This window comes from Sphaerodactylus townsendi, linkage group LG04 (assembly GCF_021028975.2).
Source record: "Sphaerodactylus townsendi isolate TG3544 linkage group LG04, MPM_Stown_v2.3, whole genome shotgun sequence".
Lineage (NCBI taxonomy): Eukaryota > Metazoa > Chordata > Lepidosauria > Squamata > Sphaerodactylidae > Sphaerodactylus > Sphaerodactylus townsendi.
In genome coordinates, this window is record NC_059428.1 from 156,022,996 (window position 1) to 156,044,852 (window position 21,857).

General features: G+C 46.3%; 1 protein-coding gene across 2 annotated transcripts; it reads right to left on the reverse strand.

The window, feature by feature from the left end:
* Positions 1 to 7,559: 7,559 nt before the first annotated feature.
* On the reverse strand, positions 7,560 to 21,854 carry KNOP1 (lysine rich nucleolar protein 1). Of its 2 annotated transcripts, none has more exons than XM_048492949.1 (5): positions 21,761 to 21,854; positions 16,297 to 17,551; positions 11,384 to 11,452; positions 9,551 to 9,628; positions 7,560 to 8,320 (listed from the first exon to the last, which is right to left on the reverse strand). In XM_048492949.1, the coding sequence occupies exons 2-5, from the start codon at positions 17,548 to 17,550 to the stop codon at positions 8,009 to 8,011; spliced, it is 1,713 nt and encodes a 570-aa protein (XP_048348906.1). In that variant the 5' UTR covers position 17,551; positions 21,761 to 21,854; the 3' UTR covers positions 7,560 to 8,008. The 2 variants fall into 2 exon arrangements, with proteins under 2 accessions (XP_048348906.1, XP_048348905.1); XM_048492948.1 differs by having other exon boundaries at positions 21,707 to 21,832.
* Between the last annotated feature and the right edge of the window lie 3 nt (positions 21,855 to 21,857).

Genomic DNA, 21,857 nt, shown 5'->3' on the forward strand with positions numbered 1-21,857 from the left:
CTCCCTCTGTGATACACCTCTGAAGATGCCAGCCACAGATGCAGGCGAAACGTTAGGAACAAGATCCAGCAGACCACGGCCACACAGCCCAGAAAACCCACCAGAACCAGTTGAATCCAGCCGTGAAAGCCTTCAATACACTGGCCATAATATTTGATGCATACCAGAATGTTGTCCGGGGAAGTTCACCAGGGAGACAACACAGAGGGCCGTACAACTTTGTAATCTTACACCTCAGCATTTATAGCCTACTTCTGCGCATGCTGATGCAGAGGTAAGTCCCACCAAATTCAAAGAGACCTCTCCTGGACCAAGCATCCATGGAACTGCGATCCTAATATATTCTCCTAACCATTGGATGATAATTGTTCACTTGTGTCCTTTAGTCCAGTCAATTGCAGTCTGTAATTGACAACAAATGACAGCAGTGGCGTAGGAGGTTCATGTATCTAATCTGGAGGAACCGGGTTTGATTCCCAGCTCTGCCACCTGAGCTGTGGAGGCTTATCTGGGGAATTCAGATTAGCCTGTGCACTCCCACACACACCAGCTGGGTGACCTTGGGCTAGTCACAGCTTCTCCGAGCTCTCTCAGCCCCACCTATCTCACAGGGTGTTTGCTGTGAGGGGGGAAGGGCAAGGAGATTGTAAGCCCCTTTGAGTCTCCTGCAGGAGAGAAAGGGGGGATATAAATCCAAACTCTTCTTCTTCTTACTGAACAAGCTGGGATTGAAAGTGCTTAAGTCAGCCAGGGTGGACCTGCTACAAACGATCCACAGGTCGCACTTGAAGCTCATTTTTTCATGGCCTTTGCTTAGCACTTGGAGTTTTGAATAGACCTCCGGCCTTCTGCTTCCTCAGCTAGTAGAATCATAGAGTTGGAAGAGACCCAAAGGGCCATCAAGTTCAACCCTCTGCAATGCAGGAACACACAATCAAAGCACTCCTGACAGATGGTGTCAAGGAAGACTCCACAGTCCCCTTCTACTTGAATTGCTTATTGATTCAATACACTCATAGAAACTTCTTTTTTGTAGTTTATTACATATAACAGGCAAGCTTACAAGTTGCTCTAACGAATTAACAAAAGAAAACTACCTCAGGAAAAAAAACGAACTGGGCTTCCGCTTCAGTTAAACCCTCACTCCTAACTGCCCTTCCTGTGTTCTGAGCCACATCCTCCAACTGACACTTTCAGAATGTTCCTGAACTCTTCACATGCCCCTTTTCAGCTGAAATTTAGGGGCTAAATGTCTCAAAATTTCAGTTAGATCCAATCATATCATACAGGCAATTATATATAATTAACCATTACCCTGACGACTTAGTGCATCAGCAATAATATTGTCCTTACCCTTTACATGTCGAATCTCAAATTCATAATCTTGTAGGGCTAAGGACCATCTCAAAATACGAGCATTGCTGTTTTTCATCTTGCTCAAAAAGGCCAAAGGATTATGGTCAGATCTTACAATAAACTTAGACCCTATTAGGTAAGGATGTAATTTTTTGATTGCCCACAAAATGGCGAGGCATTCCTTCTCGATCGTTGAGTATGCACATTCTCTAGGTAACAGCTTTCTACTAAGGAAAACTATTGGATGCATCAATTGGTCTTCGCCTTTCTGAACTAATGTAGCACCTAAACCTCGTTCCGAAGCATCAGTATACACTTCAAATGGTTTGTTAAAATCAGGAGCAACTAATACTGGAGCATTTACAACAGCCCTTTTTACCCCGTCAAAAGCAGTTTGACATCTATCGCTCCAAACAACTTTAAATGGAGCTCGCTTTTTACATAAGTCTGATAATGGTGTAGCTAGTTCACTTAGTTGAGGTATGAACTTTCTATAAAACCCAACTAATCCTAAAAAGGACTGAATATCCTTTTTTGTGGTTGGAATAGGCCAATTCTTAATACTGGCAACCTTAGCTTCAAGAGGCTTAATTTGACCGTTGCCGACACAGTGACCAAGGTATATCACCTCCTTCCATCCAAATTGACACTTATCAGGTCTCAAAGTTAACCCAGCTTCCTGAACCTTCTGCAAAACCATTCGTATATGTTTCAAATGGGTCTCCCAGGAATCAGACATGATGGCTATATCATCCTGATAACCAAAGGCATAATCTAACCCAGTAAGAACCTTATCAATCAACCTCTGGAAGGTTTTGGAAGCTCCGTTTAACCCAAAAGGCATTCTCTTAAATTGAAAATGCCCAAGCCCGCATACAAAGGCTGTTTTCTCAGAGGCTTCTTTAGTTAGTGGAATTTGCCAATACCCCTTTGAACAGTCCAAGGTGCTTATAAACTTAGCACTAGCTAATCTTTCCACCAATTCCTCCAAACGGGGTGTGGGATAAGGATCAAGAGTTGTCATTAGATTAACCTTTCTAAAGTCTACACACAGTCTGAATTCAGGAGGGTCACCCTCAGACACTTGCTTTTTCTTCACTAGTACTATGGGTGCTCCCCATGCACTGTTACTAGGCTCAATAATATCCCACTTCAACATTTGTTTAACCTCCTTCTCCACAACTTCTTTCATACGATTGTTAATAGGGTATGGTGTGGTTTTAATAGGTGCGACACTTCCAGTGTCAATGTGGTGGGAAATCAGGTGAGTCAAACCGGGCTGTTCAGTAAACAACAATTCAAAGTCCTTTAACAAATGTCTAACTTGCTTACATTGCCCTTCTGATAAACCATCTGAAATTCGAACTTTACTCACATCAGAGCACTCCTCAAAATTCCATTCCACAAACTCATCTGCGTTAGTGTCAACTTGTACTGGAAAAGTCATTACAGATCTCTCACAATACGGTTTCAACCTATTCGCATGCACAGTTCTCTGCCCATCATCTTCTTGAATTACATAATTGTCATTGGGTAAAACCTGTATTATCACATAAGGTCCCTTCCAAGCCACATCCAACTTAACAGGCTTATCCACTGACAGTAATAAAACTTTATTACCCACTGCAAAGCTGCGTGGTCTAGCCTTAACATCAAAGTAGGTCTTTTGCTTTTGCTGAGCCTGCTTCAAATTCTCTGCTGCAGCTGTCCTTACTTCCTGCAGAGTTCTTTGCAGCTCACAGAAATATGCATTTACATCCTTGGGACAAGAGTTGTCAGTAAAGCCTTCCCAATTTGCTCTAGCTAAGCCCAAAGGACCTCTGATATCTCTACCAAACAATAACTGATTTGGACTAAATCCTAGGCTTTCTTGGACTGAATCACGGAGAGCAAACGTCAAATATGGTACCGCTTGATCCCATGAATTTGAATGCTTTAGTACATAAGACTTCAACAATTGTCCGTAGTTCTGAATGGCCCTCTCCACTAAACCATTTGACTGAGGGTTATACGCCACTACAGGGGCATGCTGAACCTCAGCCAACTCACAGAAAATTTTCATCACCTGTGACATCAAATTAGGGGCTTGATCAGTCATTAGTACTTTCATCACACCATATGTGGACACAAATTCCATTAAGGCCTTAGCTACTGACACAGATGTAATGTTTCTCACACAAAAGGCACAAGGAAATCTGGTTGCATGGTCAACTATAACTACAATATACTGTTTTCCCGAACTACTTTTAGGTAAAGGACCTAAAATGTCCAAACTGACCCTTGCAAAGGGTTCATCAATTACTGGGTAGGGTCGTAGCTCACACCTAGTTCTATCAGCAGCGTGCCCAACCCGTTGACATACATCACATGTCTTGCAAAAATCCTTAACTGCTTTAGTCAACCCTGGCCAAAAAAACTGCCTTTGAATTCTTTCCATAGTCCTTCTTATTCCTAGGTGTCCAGCCAATGGGACACTATGAGCCAGTTCTAAAATTTCTTCCCTGTACTTTCTTGGAATTACTAACTGTAAGGTTACTTTTCCCTTCTCAGAAAAGCCCTGCCTCCATTTTTGGCGATACAATAAGCCAGATTGCCATATAAATCTCTCAGGATTTTCTTTAGATACTTCTCCAGAAGCAACCTCTGCCTTTTCACATAACTCTTTTAAAGTAGTACATGATCTTTGTTCAGTTTTAAACTGCTCAGACCTTTCATGACATACATTTTCTTTATCCTCAAAATGGAAAGTTTCAACTTCCATAGCTGGACTAGGAGTGCTTAATGACTCATCTTTCTTTCCCTCCAATTGTGACTTAGTTAACTCAGCTTTTGCTGTCAACTCCACTTCCACCCCACTTTTTCTTTTTTGCTCACCTATATTTGACTTAAGTTTTTTTCCAGCTTTAGGAATCCTAGTTGGAAACTTTTCATGTACATCTTCTAATTCCCCCCTTTGAGCCGTCTGTTTCTCTCTTTTCTCAGTCTTGTTTTAGCCTTTGACCTAGTAACTACTGCGTTCATTTGTCTAGATTGGTACAACACATCTGCTCCAATTATAAAAGGCATATCAGAAACATCATGTACAATGGCATATATGTCCTTTTCAATTCTGGGAGTCTGGATATGAATCAGTACTAAATCTAAGTACATAGGGGGTCCTTCATATGGGGTAACCTGCATCCTTCCCACCAACTGATGACTTATTTGCTTTAACAACTTTCTGTTGATAGAACTTATATCTGCCCCTGTGTCAACAGAACCTTCCACCCACAACTTCCCCCCAAGTAACACTTTCATAGCCCTGAGATCTCCAACCCACTGTCTCTGTTCCTCAGATATCACACTATTTACATCAACCAGCTGTAACTCTCCCATTCTCACTCTTGGTTCTTGTTCAGTGGATTTAACAAGTTCTTCATCACCAGCATATCTCTTAGTTGTCAGCGCAGAGTTTCTCCAGGACTTAGCAGAGTTCTTCATCACCACGGTGACCGGCTCTTCTCCTTCACTGGAACAAGCAGAACTACCTGGTGAATCATTACTCTCCTCCCAATCTTCATTTTGCACCAAAACCCGATTATTTCCAACATGTTGCACTCTTGTTTCTCTCTTATTTCTTGCACATTGTGATTTGAAGTGACCCCTTTCTCCACACAAAAAGCAGATTATATTCCTTGGTGTATAGATCTCAGCCGGTTTACTGGGCCTTGGAAAGAAGTCCTTTCTCTGAAGCAAACTTTTTTCTCCATCTTTACCCGTAAACTCAATATTTCTCGGGTTGGTTTTAAACAATTCTCTCTTCTCTGATACAAAACGTGCTGGTTTTCTTTCCTTGCTTTTTATGGCGGCCATCTGGTCTGCGAAAGCAGCCAAGTCAGATAAATTTAAGTTCTCTTTAGCTTGAACAAGAGCTGAGATTTCTTCGGGGAGTGTGTGAAAAAATTGCTCTCTTGCTATCAAGTTGCAAAAGTCTTCTATGGACTGAACCTTTGCAGTTCTATACCATTGCTGAACTATAAGTTTCAATCGAGCCATAAAAGCAACATAGCTCTCCTTCCTCTTAGGGAAAGCTCCCCTCAGTTCTTCTCTCAACTGGATCTCGGATTTTCCAAATCTGGCTAAAGCCTGCCTTTTAAAATTCTCATAGGTGGCTTCTTCCCCAAGTGTAAGTTCACCTAATAACTGAGCTAAATCTCCAGCAACGCAAGGCCATAACGCCCTCACTTGCTCTCTTCTGGGAACTTCATTTTCTCTCAAGGCAGCTTCAAACAAAGCTAAAAAACTTTCCACTGACTCACCCTGCTGATACCTGGGGAACTGTCTCTTCTGCCAAGCTGCAGCCGACTCCCTCTGTCTATCCTGCATCAGCAAGTTCATGGAGGTTTCTTGTGCGTGCATAAACGTTTGCAGCATCCTCATCCATCCCTCAGTGCTGGTTGGTACTGAGGAATCGTCTGTATCTATACTATCCCGTCTGGTTGCATTAACTCTGGGTAGTCCTCTGGGGTGTACTACAGACCTTTCTTGGTCATTCTCATCCATGTCTCTCAACTCCTTGCCATTCAACAGCTGTCCCGTGGCTCCCAACTCTTGAGCTACCACTCTGCTGCTTGATTCTGGCTCAGCTGAAAAAAATGGTGTGCATATTCTGGGCTCTTCCAGTGTGACCTGCACTTCATTCACCTTTTTAGATCGAGGTTTCACTACTGGTTCGTCCATCTGCACATTCAACTGAAATCTGTGGTTTGTACTAGAGCAAATTTACACTCTTTGCTTGCCAACAAAATGCTCACTGAGTGTATTTCAAAATCCCACCGCTGCCACCATGTCAAGGAAGACTCCACAGTCCCCTTCTACTTGAATTGCTTATTGATTCAATACACTCATAGAAACTTCTTTTTTGTAGTTTATTACATATAACAGGCAAGCTTACAAGTTGCTCTAACGAATTAACAAAAAAAAAAACCTCAGGAAAAAAAACGAACTGGGCTTCCGCTTCAGTTAAACCCTCATTCCTAACTGCCCTTCCTGTGTTCTGAGCCCCATCCTCCAACTGACACTTTCAGAATGTTCCTGAACTCTTCACAGATGGCCATCCAGCCTCTCTTTAAAACCCTCCAAAGGAAGAGACCCCACCACACTCCGAGGGAGTGCATTCCACTGTTGAACAGCCCTTACTGTCGGGAAGTTTTTCCTGATGTTTAGGTGGAATCTCTTTTCCTTCGCCTTGAACCCATGACTCCTGGTCCTAGTCTCTGGAGCAGCAGAAAACAAGCTTGCTCCCTCACCAACATGACATCCCTTCAAATATCTAAACAGGGCTATCATGTCACTTCTCAAACCTTCTCTTCACCGAACTAAACGTACCCAGCTCCCTGAGCCTCTCCTTGTAGGGCAGTGATGGTGAACCTTTTCGAGACCGAGTGCCCAAATTGCAACCCAAACCCCAGTTATTTATCGCAAAGTGCCAACCCGGAAATTTAACCTGAATGCTGAGTTTTAGTTTAGAAAAAATTGGTTGGCTCCCTCTTCCTCTGCCCCACCTGCTCAAGCAGGGGCCAGCCTCCTCTAGCCTCCAGCAAGTCCCGCACACACCAGTCTGTGCCTCTCTAACATCTCTGCCTCCTCTTCGTTCTGCCCCCCCCCCCCTCGGGCAGCAGGCACAGGCACCAGGCCTGCCAGCCGAGTCCTCCCTGCTCACTGTGGTGCACACACATCATGCTCAATGGCGCAGGCCAGTCTAGATGTGTGTTGGGGGGTGATTTTCCGTCCCCCACATGACGAACTCTGTGTGCGTGTGCCCACAGAGAGGGCTTTGAGTGCCACCTCTAGCACTTGTGCCATAGGTTCGCCATCACTGTTGTAGGGCATGGATTCCAGACTGTTTATCATTTTGGTTGCCCTTCTCTGGACCCATAAACCGTAGCAGGAGCAGTAGTAGCAGTAGTACTAGTAGTAGACAGCTATACTTCTGGGTCTTGGTGTTCAAGTCTAGCACCATTGCTAGCAAGAACAGAGTCTGGCATTTTGAAGAAGTCATCACTGCAGAAGTGAGTACAAATGTGTCATTGGCTGGTAACCACAAACGCTCCTCCGGGCAGCGATTAGCCAAGTCTGCCTTACAGAAGGATGCAGCAGCAATGCCCTTCCCGAAGTCTAATCACAATGAATTTGATTGAAATGATGCTCATAAAGAAATCAAATGAAAGGGACATCATTTTAATAGCAATGAAAACAACCGTACATTTAAAGTAATGAGCTCGGGAGACTGAAATCATCAAGTTGTTTGGATCTCAGCAGAAAAGCCCTGAGTGGTCCCAAGAATTTCATGACCATTTTCCACCTTCAGTGAAAGCATGAAGTGACTCCCTAGTTTCACTCCTAGCACCTTTCCAAAATGCAGCAAGACAAACGGTCACAAAGTTGTGCTCCCAAAAGGGGAGCAAGACGCTCGTGGAGGAAGATACTTGTTCTCTGTCCGTGCATAATGCAAGATCAGAGAGTTAGAGGTTTTAATGAATTGGGTGTTAAGGCACGTTAACCTGAGGTCAGCTGAATTTCTGACGCCTTTTGCAAATTAACACATCTTCCCCTGCACCGTCTAAAATCACCGCGTACAAAACCCAGTCCATTTTCCCCTGACACCCACAGCTTAGTTCTCAAATTTTATAGATTTAGAAGCATATTTGTCGATGCACACCCGTTTCTGAGGAGCCGGCTGGAACCCAAGCCCAGTGCCTCGCCTCTGCTTCCAATCCATAGCCTTTTCAAATTCAGCCTGCAGGCCCTGCTGCAGTTTCTCTTCCCCGTGTCTGTCCAGAGCCATGTTGCGTTGCCTCGCTTTGGATGGCCACTCCCGGGTCGGAGCAGCACCTTCCTTAAAACCACCCAGCAGTTTGAGAAACTTGGATTTTTGCTCAGCGCTGTCAAAGGTTGCCGTGCTCCACTGGCCGAAGCAGTGGTCCTGAAGAGATAAAAGACAAGAGGAGTGCTATTCAGCTGTGATCCTTAAGCCCTGGCGCAGAAGAAGAGTTTGGATTTATATCCCCCCTTTCTCTCCTGTAAGGAGACTCAAAGGGGCTTACAAGCTCCTTTCCCTTCCTCTCCCCACAACAGACACCGTGTGAAGTGCATAGAGTGGAGAGAGCTCCGAAGAACTGTGACTAGCTCAGGGTCACCCAGCAGGAATGTGTAGGATTGCACAAACTAATCTGGTTGCCCAGATAAGCCTCCACAGCTCAAGTGGCACAGCGGGAAAACAAACCCGGTTCTCCAGATTAGAGAGCACCTGCTCTTAACCACTACACCAGCATTGTTCCCATGGGCGCCATGCACCTGCTGACACTTTTTAGGAAGTAGGAGGGGCCAGGCAGGGCATTTGTCTGGTGAGGATTCTGATTGGCTGTGGGAGATTTGATTGGCTGGGCAGATTTTTAGAAATGTTCCTCTGGCAGCAGCCCCCACCACAGCAGTCACACAAAATCAAGATGGAGCTTGGACATTTGTCATGTAAGCAGGGTTCCAATCACTGCCCGCCACTGCTTTATCGCAGCAACGTGGAGACGAACACAAATGAATGGCCTGGCAGACAATTTAAGATTCGTTTCCCCCATCTCTGTTAAGGCCTCGATAGCCCCATTATTCCTTCTGCCAGGGTTCATTAGTCAGGGCCACTTCCCCCCCCCCGCCCCCCAAGATGAAATTGCTCTCCCCTTCTGATAGTTAGTGGCATTCAAATGTGTGGCCTGCCGTATCCGGGGAGGGAACGGCCAGCGCTCCCCGTTTTATCTTCACCTCAATTTTTTTTGGCCATTGTGGAACAGGCGGGGGCACGCTAATCAGCGTCCTACTGACAGCAATGTCCGAGGGCAATCGTTATTTATATTCTACGGCCAATAGAACACGTTTTCTGTAGCAAACACATCATAGCCAACTCCCTCAAGGGAATCTGAAGGGGGGAATGCTACTTTTCAGGATTCATGATGAGAATTACAGCTCACTGCCTCTGGAGTTCACTGGGCTGGCTTCGGCATCTCTGGGGACTGGACTAATTTGTTCTATAGAATGACCTCCGGTTTCCAATCAGGGGAGAGGCCGCCTTGCCAGGCAGCCAACGTGACCAGCATAGCAAAACAGCGGCAGGAGAGGGCCAGGTTCTCTGAGCGGGTGAGGCTCTCGCAGGAATACAGCTTACCGAATCGTCCTCTTCCTTGATGGTCTCCGTTTTGCTAGATTCCCGGTCGATCTCCTCTTGGAGAGCCCGCCGTCTCAACTAGGCAGAGAAAGAAAAATCTGATTTCCTTGATTGCAGGCAACTGGATGAGAGGGAGGCAGTTTTTAACGAATGAATATTTATCTGCAGTCAACAACCAGTGTAAAACAACAGTAGAAAAATCTAAAATAGTAGCGGCTTTTAGGTACACCCAGATAAAAAAAAAGTAGTCGCTATCACAGCACTTAATAGTACAGGAATATCCTCCTGATTTTCTGAATTTGTTTACCAAGAGGCAAAACTGTGCTACGGATCTAGAGACCCGTTGGTCCTTACCCAAAAGCAAATGGTCCATTCTCCATTTGTTATCTTTCTCCGCCCAGCCAGCCGATATAGGTCCTAATATTTCATCTCTGAACTTATCACATATAGGATATTTTAGGAATTTGTGTTCTAAAGTATCCACTTCATTTAAGGAGCAGGCACACAGCCTCTGGTTGTAAGGAGTTAGTGGCTTGGTTCCTTAAAATACTGACATGCCGCCTCGTAGCAGCATATTCCCAAGGTTTTTCTTTTACAACAAATGCCATCAAAGAACAGCGATCAAACTACAGCACTAAAAGGTAAAGAGCAGCATTTAAAACACTAAACAGCCTACAACAATACTGAAAACTGGGGTGCTGTGTGGTTTCCGGGCTGTATGGCCGTGTTCTAGCAGCATTCTCTCCTGACGTTTCGCCTGCATCTGTGGCTGGCATCTTCAGAGGATCATGAAGATACTGAAAACGCTAACAGTATTTTTAAAAAAAATTCAAATAGCATATTAAAAGAAATCTGGGCCTACCTTTGGAAACTTGCCAAGCTACCCCCTCTCCCCCCCCCCCCAGCTCCAATCTTCAATGGGAAGAATTTGGTTAGACTCTCTGAGGAAGATTTTCTCCTGAGCATTCCAGTGGGAAGGCACACGTTTGGCTTTGCATTCAGACCCGCATTCAATCTCTTAACAACTTTGTCTCAAAGATTTGGGGTATCAGGTACTGGCAGATCTTGGAGCTGCAGCCAATCTCAGTCGACTATATTGAGCTGAGACAGACCAACAGGATGCTGTTTCAGAATAACAGGAGGTCCTATGAAAAGCCTGCTTGCCAGACAAAAGTTTCTAGATCCCAATCCTCCCTTTGTACCTTTAGCTTAAAGGATCACCGATAGAAAACACTGGGAAATACTCGAGATCATGGAAAGCTGATACCTCTTAGAGTAGATTAAGATGCAACTCACTACAGGGCATCTTTATGTGCTCACGCATCTGAAATAAAGTGTGCGGACTGATCCTTTTATAGAGAAACATGGTTTCCATGGGTAAGAAGTAATCGTCACAAAGAAAACGTCCTGCAGGTTGGAAAGCTATTATTTATCTCAGCTCAGGGAGCACTGCAGGTAACAGATGCTCTAAAATTGCTTGCGTGATGGAAGGGCAACATAATACACTTTGGGACAGTCGGCGTTATTATGGGAAGCTCTTCTGGCATTCGCTTGAGATGGCAACCGTTCCTCCAGCCTCCAAACTTCAGTTTCAAGATTCCTTCCCATCTGAGATGGCCGACCTTCCCAGTTGCTCCAGGATATAAGTTCAGGATGCTATATCAAGACTTCGGTGTTTTGTTTTCAAACTGACAAGAGGAGAACAGCCTATCAGCAGCGCTCCGTAGTTAAAAGACAACACGAAGAGTTGTGAATAGCGGGACTTCTGAACCGGCCCCGAGAGTGCTACCCGAGCAATATTCCCACAGCACCAAAAGAAAACAGACGCTGTACCTTATCTATTCTTACTTCATCGCAGTTTCCTTTCTTAACTGCTACAACTTGGATTTCATCTTCCGTTTCCTGTAAAAAAAGTGAAAAGTACAAGAGTTGAGTATCGCTATGAGAATCTTCACACGATGAAGCAAATGGAACCTCCCGCATGATGAAAAAAGGACAAAAGGGCATGATGAATATTGAGTTACAGAAAGCTTAATGCAAGCGGTCAAGTTGTTTACTAACCAGGGACTGCATGGAATTTGGTTCACTCCAAGGGGCTCCAGGGAATCTTTTGGATTATGAATATTTTAGAAATGAGAGAACAACTGGGTGCACACACAAGAAGAAGGGGAGGAGTTTGGATTTATACCCCACCTTTCTCTCCTGTTAGGAGACTCAAGGTGGCTTACAAACTCCTTTCCCTTCCTCTCCCCACAACAGACCCCTTGTGAGGTAGGCATGGCTGATGAGAGCCCTGAGAGAAACTGGGTGACTCAGCCCAAGTGTCACCTTAGGTGCAGGGAATGCAGGAGTGCGGAAACACATCTGGTTCACCAGATAAGTCTCCGCCACTCAGGTGGAGGAGCGGGGAATCAAACCTGGTTCTCCAGATTAGAATCCACCTGCTCATAACCACTATACCACACTGGGAGTGGGATAGGTTTAAAACCAAACTCCAAGAAATAACTCCTAATTCCAAACACGTAAAGCAAAGAGGAGTGTTAATTGTGGACAAAGCTCTAAACAAGACTAAGAAACCTCCGTTGGATTCCCCTTCGGTTAAACCACTGGGAGGACACGGGGAGTGACCAACACACAACCAGAATGGTAGGGGAAGGCAAAGGACACCATGTGAGTTATGGAAGCTGCTGGCAAGCAATGAGGCTTGAGCGGAAGAGAAAAAAGACATATGAGGAGCCAACTCAAGCATGAAATAAGCAAAGGAGGGAGAGACAAGGCAGTGATTTGCAGCACATGGACCTGGGAAAAGAGCGATGGCTCGGCCCCTTGTCACACACGTGACATTCACAGGCAGTTGGGAGCAGCTCCCAAACAACCATCCCCAGCCATCGCTGTTGATACGGGTTTTCATTCAAGCGAACAAAAAGCCTAAACCCAATGGGTTGGAGAGACAGCCTGCCAAACGCCGCTGCAAATGGAGCAAAGATTTTATTCTGGTGGCAGGGAAAAAGACAAGAACGCCAGAAGCATGCCGAGAAAGAGTCTGAGAACGCAAGCGAACCTGGGCCGTTGATCAGGAGCAAAGCGCGACCAGCTCTGTATAAGTGTACCTGTGTACACGTGGCTATTCAGAGATCAAAATTCAGACATGCAGTGCTTCCCACGGGCAAGAACACAGGAGCAGTTGGCTGGATTGGATCAAAAGCTCCATCTAGTCCAGTATTCAGTGGCTGACCAAATAAAAAGGGCTACAGCCAAGAGGGCCAAGGCCAAAGTGTCCTTCAGCAACTAGCCTCCGGAGGCAAAACACCTTCAATAGACGTCCAAAAAACAGGCGCTCACTTTGTAACGTGGTGATGCTGCTAAACAAAGAACAGACATCTTGCCTGCTTTGGAGTTAAAGGGTGTGCTGTAGATCAAGATAAACTGAGCGCTTACATGTCACCAAGGGATGAACATGCAGGTGTGAACCAACCTGTGTAGACCACTAGTAGCAAATTGCTAGAGGTGAGAAAGTATCAATGACTGCTCCACCCCCCCCCCTACCAAACGTGCACAGAATCATTCTCGATGAGCGAATCCTGTACTTTATGGCTTTCTGCCAAATGCTATCAGTGACTTCCTATGGAAAGGACAGGAGAACACGATGTTCCCATGTGCACACACATCCACAAAGCAAGGAAAGAAAAATAGTTTGGATTTATATCCCCCCTTTCTCTCCTGTAAGGAAGAAGAAGAGAAGAAGAGTTTGGATTTATATCCCCCCTTTCTCTCCTGCAGGAGACTCAAAGGGGCTTACAATCTCCTTGCCCTTCCTCCCTCACAACAAACACCCTGTGAGGTAGGTGGGGCTGAGAGAGCTCCGAGAAGCTGTGACTAGCCCAAGGTCACCCAGTCTGGCGGGAGGTAATAAGTTAGTCTGTATTCCCCAGATACCACAGGCTGCAGAGCCGTGGAATCAAACCCTCGGGTTCCTCCGTGATTAGATACAATAATTCTTAACCTCCTATTTAATGTTGCTCCCCTAAGGTCACCCAGCTGGCGTGTGTGGGAGTGCACACGCCAATCTAGTTCCCCAGAGAAGCCTCCACAGCTCAAGCGGCACAGCGGGGAATCAAACCCGGTTCCTCCAGATCAGAGTGCACCTGCTCTTAACCACTCGTAATGTCACGCCTAATCGCTGCTCCCAAAATAGCCGGCCTTTAATCTGGGGTATAGGAACGCCCGTTTAGTGCAAATTACACCTTTGCAGCCTTCGTCCTTCATCCACTGCACGATTCCCAAGAGGAGTTTTCCCCGTGGCCCCTTCCGCACAGGCAGAATAAGGCACTTTCAATCCACTTTCAATGCACTTTGCGGCTGGATTTTACTGTGCGGAAGAGCCAAATCCTCTTGCAAACAATTGTGAAAGTGGATTGAAAGTGCCTTATTTTGCATGTGCGGAAGGGGGCCAAATAGATGTTACTGATGACAGTGCAAATTTGTGTTTGCCAGAAATTGTCTTGAAAACGATGCTAAAGGCTGCGTATGCATCAACATGCTAAAATAAAATTTAGCTGGGAAATATTATAAAGGTGCAACCAGGCCTTTCTTCCCCCCTGCTTCTTATATCAGCAGGTACCTGAAACCTTTTGTTTACCTCTTCAAATGAATAATGTGATTGACTGCCGTTGTGTGAGCGCATTTGAGCGAGCGGCTGTCATAATCCAAAAGATGGCCAGCAGGCAACGCCGATTTAATTAGAAAATTTATCCTTGCAATAAATCCACCCTCTCTTTCAAAAGGTCAAAAGGAAAAACACCTAATAAAAAAATTACGACAACCCCTCGGGCCTGATGGGAGAAATCCCGTAATGAATAATGGATACACATAGACTCTTTTGCAAAGAGCTGTGTGCCAAGTTTCCCCCGCTGATGCCCGGGTCAGGGCCTACGTTTTGTTCTGCTTGCGTAAGGGTTTTGCTGATTTTCCTGCTCCACTGCATACCCTCTGTAGGTCTCCCCTGAAGTGTTCCTGAGGGACAACTGACCCACACCAGCAGGGTTTCAGGGACCACAGCAAAATGCTACAGGGAGGTTTCAGAGTCATAGAATCTTAGAGTTGGAAGAGACCCCAAGGGCCATCAACCCCCTACCATGCAGGAACACATAATCAAAGCCCTCCTGACAGATGGCCATCCAGCCTCTGTTTAAAAACCTCCAAAGAAGGAGACTCCACCACAGTCCTTTTACACAAACCCTAAGAACATAAGAACATAAGAACAAGCCAGCTGGATCAGACCAGAGTCCATCTAGTCCAGCTCTCTGCTACTCGCAGTGGCCCACCAGGTGCCTGTGGGAGCTCACATGCAGGATGTGAAAGCAATGGCCTTCTGTGGCTGTTGCTCCCGAGCACCTGGACTGCTAAGGCATTTGCAATCTCAGATCAAAGAGGATCAAGATTGGTAGCCATAAATCGACTTCTCCTCCATAAATCTGTCCAAGCCCCTTTGAAAGCTATCCAGGTTAGTGGCCATCACCACCTCCTGTGCCAGCAAAATCCAAACACCAATCACACGTTGCGTGAAGAAGTGTTTCCTTTTATTAGTCCTAATTCTTCCCCCCAGCATTTTCAATGGATGCCCCCTGGTTCTACTCAGGATGTAGCTCTTACTGTCAGTCCCACTCTGGCTACTTGAACCTACATACAGCAAAAATGGCTCTAAGGCTGCCGAACTTCATGAAGCGCAAAGCTTGCTTCAAGCTGCTGCTATGAAGCCGAGGGTGTGCCTAGAAAGCACCACATCCCAAATTCGGGCCCCTTGGAGTCAACAGAAATGCAATTCTGGGAAAAAGCAGAGCTTACATGTACTATAGTCTGTCTCAGAAACAGATGTTAGTAGGATTGTACATTACTCCGCCACAGAACTCAACATGCTGGATCTTCTTTATTGTAGAATGCTCCGCCTGGCTTCTAGTGCCTACCTAGCCCTGTTCCCCCCATCTGTTTGAAAGTAAAAATACATTTTGGCATTCAGTTTAATTATACAACTATAAATGCTCTTGCATGAAAGTACCATGTTCAATAACACACAAAATGTTTTGACAAAGGCAGTGCATACTCGGGACTATATTCTAATGAGGAAGCATACGATTTTCTCCACTGCTGCACCTCAACTGACCGTACTAACATCTTTTTCTGAGACACAGTGTACACAAACCCTGCTTCATACAGGCCCTGGCCGCTTTCATCACTTGCCTGCTAATTTTTGCCAACATGATAACAAACCGTGTTCGACAGACACGCCTCCTGATAAGGGGTGCTAAAACCGGCTGGCCGTGTTTTATCCGCTCATCCACAGCCCTGGAAATTTATGGCGTCTGTTAGCTGAAGGACCCTTCGCGTTTTACCGTGTGCTAAAGAATCCAAATGGTACTATCTCAGGTTGGGCATTCCGCTTCATCAGTGCCCAATTCTAATTGCCGTTCAAATTTGAGGATGATTTTGTACCCAAATCAATCTTAAATCAACTTGATCTAATCAGGGTGTCAAACTTAGGCCCTCGGATGTTCATAATTCCTAATTCCCAACAGTCCCTCCCAACATGAGCATTGGTTATACTGGCAAGGGCTGATGGGAGTTGTAGTTCATGAATATCTGGAGGGCCGCGAGTTTGACACCTGTGATCTAATCGGATTGACTGATTAAGTATGCCGAGCTACTGTGTCCCATGCAAGGGTTCCAAACATTTCATCTGTCAAACGTACCTGTACCTCTTTCTTGACCTTTGCTTGCTTTGAACTGGGCGTTTCCTCAGGCCCCTCAGATCGTCCACTCTTCCTCTTTGTGGCGTCACGCTGCTTCTCCTTCCTCTCCCTGAGGTGACCATTCTTTAATTCCACTTCTTGGTCTTGCTCCTTCTTGGATTTCTTGGCTTTCTTTTTGGCTCTTTTTGCTGCTGCTTTTTCCTCCCTGTCACAAGCATCTTCATTGTCCTCCGCAAGAGGTGGGTGATGGTCTGTAACTTTGGGGTAGATTTTCTTCTTCTTGAGGCTTTTCCTGTCTCCTTCAGAGTTCTGGATCAGACCCGTTTCCTCCTGTTTTCCACCTTCAGATTTGGTCTTCCGAAGAGGTTTAGCAGGGTGGTTTTCTTGGTCACCTACGGATGTCAAGATGGAATCAACTTCCTTCTCCTTCGGTCTCTTCTTCCTCTTTTTCTTCTGCTCTGTCGCTTGCCTTTTCTTTTTCAATATGTGGGCCGTGTCTTTGTGGTCTCGCTTGCAGCTGTTTTCTTCTTGGACAGGGTCGGCAGCGACTCTCTTCAAAACCCCGTTTCTGGGTCCATGGCTGTCCGTGGATGCTAAACAGCACATAGGTCTGCTTTTCCCCTTGCTTCCAGCAGTCTGGATAAGAGTCTGTTTTCTATCTGACAGCATCCTTTCACGAGAAACTGTTTCCATTGTGGGGGACAAGTAATTTCTGGAATAATCATCTTCACCATGGGATGGACTCACGGAGCCAGCAAGCTTGCATTTCTTCTTCTTTTTTCTCTTTGTGGGGCTGGCAGTGAATTCAACACAGGTGTCGGCGACATTCCTCCTGCGTTTCTTACCGACAAGGAGATTGGCTTCCTGACATTCTGTTGTTTGGCCCTGGCTTAGAAGTTCAGGATTGCCGTCTTGCCTGCAAGAATGTCGTTTTCTCTTTTTCTTTAAAGCCTTAGGTAGTTTCTCTGCTTCATTTATAGATTTGGAATCTGAACAGCTTTGTGTGACAATAGGAAGGTCTATGCTTGCGGCGTTCTCTAATGTAGATTTCCAGTTTTTCTTCTTTCTTTCCTTTGGATTGTTCCCTTCCGCTGAGCGTTTCTTTTTTCCCCCCTTGGCCCTTGAGGGTAGGCTGATCTGAGTTTCATCATCATCCTCTATTATAACGAGTGGTTTCCTGGTAGCCCTTTTCGGTTTGTTCTTTTTCTGCCCGGTTTCCTCAGAACTGTACTTCTTAGCATCTTTTATGATCATTCTGGAAAGCAAACGATAACACAAGAATTGGGGGACGCATCTTGATGAAAGTGCCTTTCACAAAAACCACTGAAGGACACCCTGTGTGCGTTCGGGGCTGCACACGTCCATTCTGGATGCTTTCTTGCGGCCGCAAGAAGGATGGAAAGAGGCCCTGGCAACGACCACATTATTTTTTCCTCCTTGTCCGCAGGCTCTCCCTAAGGCTCCTTCCGACGCTGTATTTGCACTGGCAATCTTCAGAGGATCTTTGATCTCTGGAAGATTCCAGCTAAGAAAGATGTACAAACGCCAGTTCGTCCGCCATAAGAAAGTCTTCGAAACCGCCGCAGTTCGCAGCGTACCAACGGTTTGTTTCTCCTTCATACATGCAGAATAATGCACTTCCAATCCACTTTCACAATTGTTTGCAAGGGGATATTGCTATTCTGCACAGCCACAAAGTGGATTGAAAATGGTTTGAAAGTGCATTATTCTGCATGTGCAGGCCCAACATTTGCTTAACGCTGGAGTGATTCATCTCCTTACCTACTTACCTATTCCCAGGGTTGTATTCTGCCGAGGCACCCCAAGGGCGACAACCTGGGGTTCTCTCCTCTCCTCCGTTTTATCTATCCTGCAAACCCTGTGAGGACAGATGGAGGACAGTGGGACGAGCACAAGCCACCCCAAGAGCTTCATGGCTGAACTCTCGTCTCCCAATCTCCTTGGCCTTCCGACCCTTATCAAATGGCCCGTTCCAAAGTGAGTAAAATTTTAGGCTCTGGGCCAGTGTTTTCCAACCATTTCAATGTCACGGTACCCTTGAACTCACTATTCACATCTCACGGTACCCTCTGCTTATCCTCCCCACCTTTCCCTCCCAGTTCCCTCTGCTTGCCACCCCCCCCACCTTCTCCTCCCAGGGTGAAGGGAAGCACAAGGGGTGGGAAGTGGCTGCTGACTTACGCGAGGCAGGCCCTGCCCCCTGGCCAGCTTCTTCATATCCTTGCTGGTGCCGCATGTGGAGGGCCCCACACTCAAAAAAGTGAGGAGGGGGGTCCAGTAGCATTGCTCACAGGTACCCCTGGGACATGTTCACTGCACCCCCCCCAGGTGCCACCACGGAACCCTGGTTGGGAATCGCTGCTCTGGGCTAAATGACCTTGTGCTATCCTCCTTCCTCTCATTTTAAGGAAGGATGCAAAGTCACCTTCTACATTGGGAGCCCTTCAACTGAATACTTGAGTTGGAGCCTTGGGTTTCTGCCCAAAGTCTACCTGTGATGATGGAAGCGATGCCAGTTTCCAGCTCTCCTCTGTAACATTTCTACACTTGTAAAGACCCAATGGCCAAGTCAGCTTCTGCCCGTGAGCAGGTCTTTGCTTTATGCTTTGGTTAGGCAGTGAATCTTGATCCTCCTTGATCTGAGATTGCAAATGCCTTCGCAGACCAGGTGCTCAGGAGCAGCAGCAGTAGAAGGCCATTGCTTTCACATCCTGCATGTGAGCTCCCCAAGGCACCTGGTGGGCCACTGTGAGTAGCAGAGTGCTGGACTAGATGGACTCTGGTCTGATCCTTCAAGCAGGCCTTTTCTTATGTTCTTAAGGCCATTGCTTTCACCTCCTGCCTGTGAGTCTCCCTTAAAGGCAATCTTTGTGTGGGCCACTGCGAGTAGCAGAGTGCTGGACTAGATGGACTCTGGTCTGATCCAGCAGGCTCTTTCTTATATTCTTAATCTGGCCTCGAGTCCACAGAATCATAGAGTTGGAAGAGACCCCAAAGGCCATCTGGTCCAACCCCCTGCAATGCAGGAACACACATTCAAAGCGCTCCAGTCCGGTGGCCATGGAGCCTCTCTTTAAAAACCTCCAAAGGAGACTCCCCAACAATCCGAGGTAGTGCATTCCACTGTCACACAAGAAAGTCCAAACTGTTCCCAACATACAGTGTGCAGAATACAAGCTTGGGCACTGAAGAGATGTTGGGAGCAATAAGGGTGGGCTGGGGACACAAATGCAACATTACAGTTTCTCAAATACCACCCCCCCCCCTCTGAAATGGGATCGCTGCATCTAGGCGTTCTGCTGTAGCTGTACAGATGTTTGAAGGCAGAGAGGCTGTTTCTTTCAAACAGCTTGGTTAGACAATGAAACACCTGCCCGCTTTTGTCAGCTACAATTTTAACGGGCTCATTATCTATTGTTAATATTGTGCCACTCGCAACAGTAATTGCACCTTTGCAAAGCGGCAGAACCAACATGTCTCTCTGGTGACTGGGTGACGTGCTTACACTTCTGAGCCGAGCCTTCCGTGGGTTCAGTAAACGGAAGAAAACAAAAGAGCACTGTCTTGTTACATCATCAGTACCCCTCCCTTTGAAAACCGGGCAAATTCCAGCCAATTCAATTTTCACCCGCAGCTTAACGTCAGAGAACTCAGGGTATACCTTGGGCACAGTTGGACAGAGTCCACAATTTCCTTACAGCTTTCTTAGCTCAAACGTGAGCACTGTTTTCCTTTCGCAAACAGATACGGAGAATAATGTTTTAGGTTTAGAAAAAATGTGTGGGAATGATGTAGGGGCGGTCAATTACATACTGTTTATTAGCCTAGCCTACCTCACAGGAACATTGTGGGAACACAGTGAGGGAGGGTAGAAACCTCAACAACCACCCTCAGCACCCTGGAGGAAGGTGGGAAACACAGTTTTTTTAACGGAGAGGCTTTTATATTTAAAAAAAAGATGGAGGGCACATCTATTATCAGCTGCCAACCAAAACAGTTGAATTAAACCTACAGATTCAATGGCAGTATACCTCTGAACACCAGTCACAAGTAGGCAGACATAGTGGAAATATCAGACTATCCAGCACTGGGAACAGAATGCTTAAGGGCTCTTTGATCTGATCCAGTAAGGTCTCCTTGTGTTCAGGTTACTCATAAAACACAAGGAGTCCAGCATCCCTCACAAAGAGGGATTCTCTGCTTCATAAGACTCTCGATCCCTTTGCCTTCTCCTGCACCTTTTTCTAGAGACGACCAGAACCTCAAATGACAGCGTAGTGATACATTTGAAGTGGCTGTTTAAACTGTGCCTAAGCTTCTTAAAGATTGCGCCACAGAGTAAATAAAGTGGGCGAAGAAAAACATACGATGCAGGCATCCATACCTATGCACATGTATGCACATAAACATAGTTTCAGTATGCATTGGATATATTTACATTAACAAATATGTTTGCACCCTGGCTGGTGCAGATGCAGATATGCACATTTGCTTATTGCTTACATATAAACACACACCACATACATCCTATCTATACCTACATCTCTGATATGATTATTTATATATATTGGGCATAGTTACATACAAGCACACGTTTGATACGTAAATGGTGGGTAGGTTAGGAGGTGATGGTGGGTAGGTCAGGAGAGAAATCCTATCCCACCGTCGCCTATTTTGTTAGGGCTTAACCCTGCAGGTCTTCACTTGACAAGCGCCCCCACCCCCATTTCTCCATTTTCAATGCCCAGTTCTGCAAGATGTGAATAATAATTAGGGCAGATGGTGCAAAGGTTGCCAGGACCTCCGGGGCCACTGGCACGGGATGCAGGGTTGTCAGATCCAGGTTGGGAAATTTCTGGCGATTTGGGGCGCCTGGGGAGGACATAGACCTCAGGGGTACAGTGCCATAGAGTCCACCTTCCAGAGCATCCATTTTTTCCAGCGGAACCTATCTCAGGAGTCTGGAGATGGAGCTGACAATGCACAGGGAGCCCGAGACCCCACCTACAGGCGGGCATCCCTAGTTGGTGCCCCTGAGCACATGCACCGCATATGCACTGACTACACCAAATGCTAAATTGAGGGTTGCCAACTTCGACCTGGGAAATTCCTGAAGATCTAGGAGTGCAGGGATTTGGGATTTGGGGTGGAGGGGGTAGACCACCATAGAATTAGCCCACCAAAACAGCCATTTTTCTCCAGCAGAACTGATCCATACGCTCTGGAGGTTAATTCTGGAAACTGATCTCTGCAGTCCGGAGCCCAGTTTCAATTTAGGGAACTGATCTCTGCAATCTAGCTATCAGCTACAAGTCGAGGCAAATCTTCAGGCACCCTCCTGGAGGTTGGCAACCCTAGCTGGGAAGCGGAAGTTCCCCTTGCACTTTACCTCGGCTCCTCCGCGCCGGTCCCCCTCCCCCGTCCTCCTCTGCCCGCTGCCCACCTCCGATCTCCGGCCGGCGTGGCGATCCCCGAGGGCGACAAGGGGTCAAAGGGGAAGAACCTGCCCGCAACCAGCCGCTTGACCCGGAAGTAAAAGC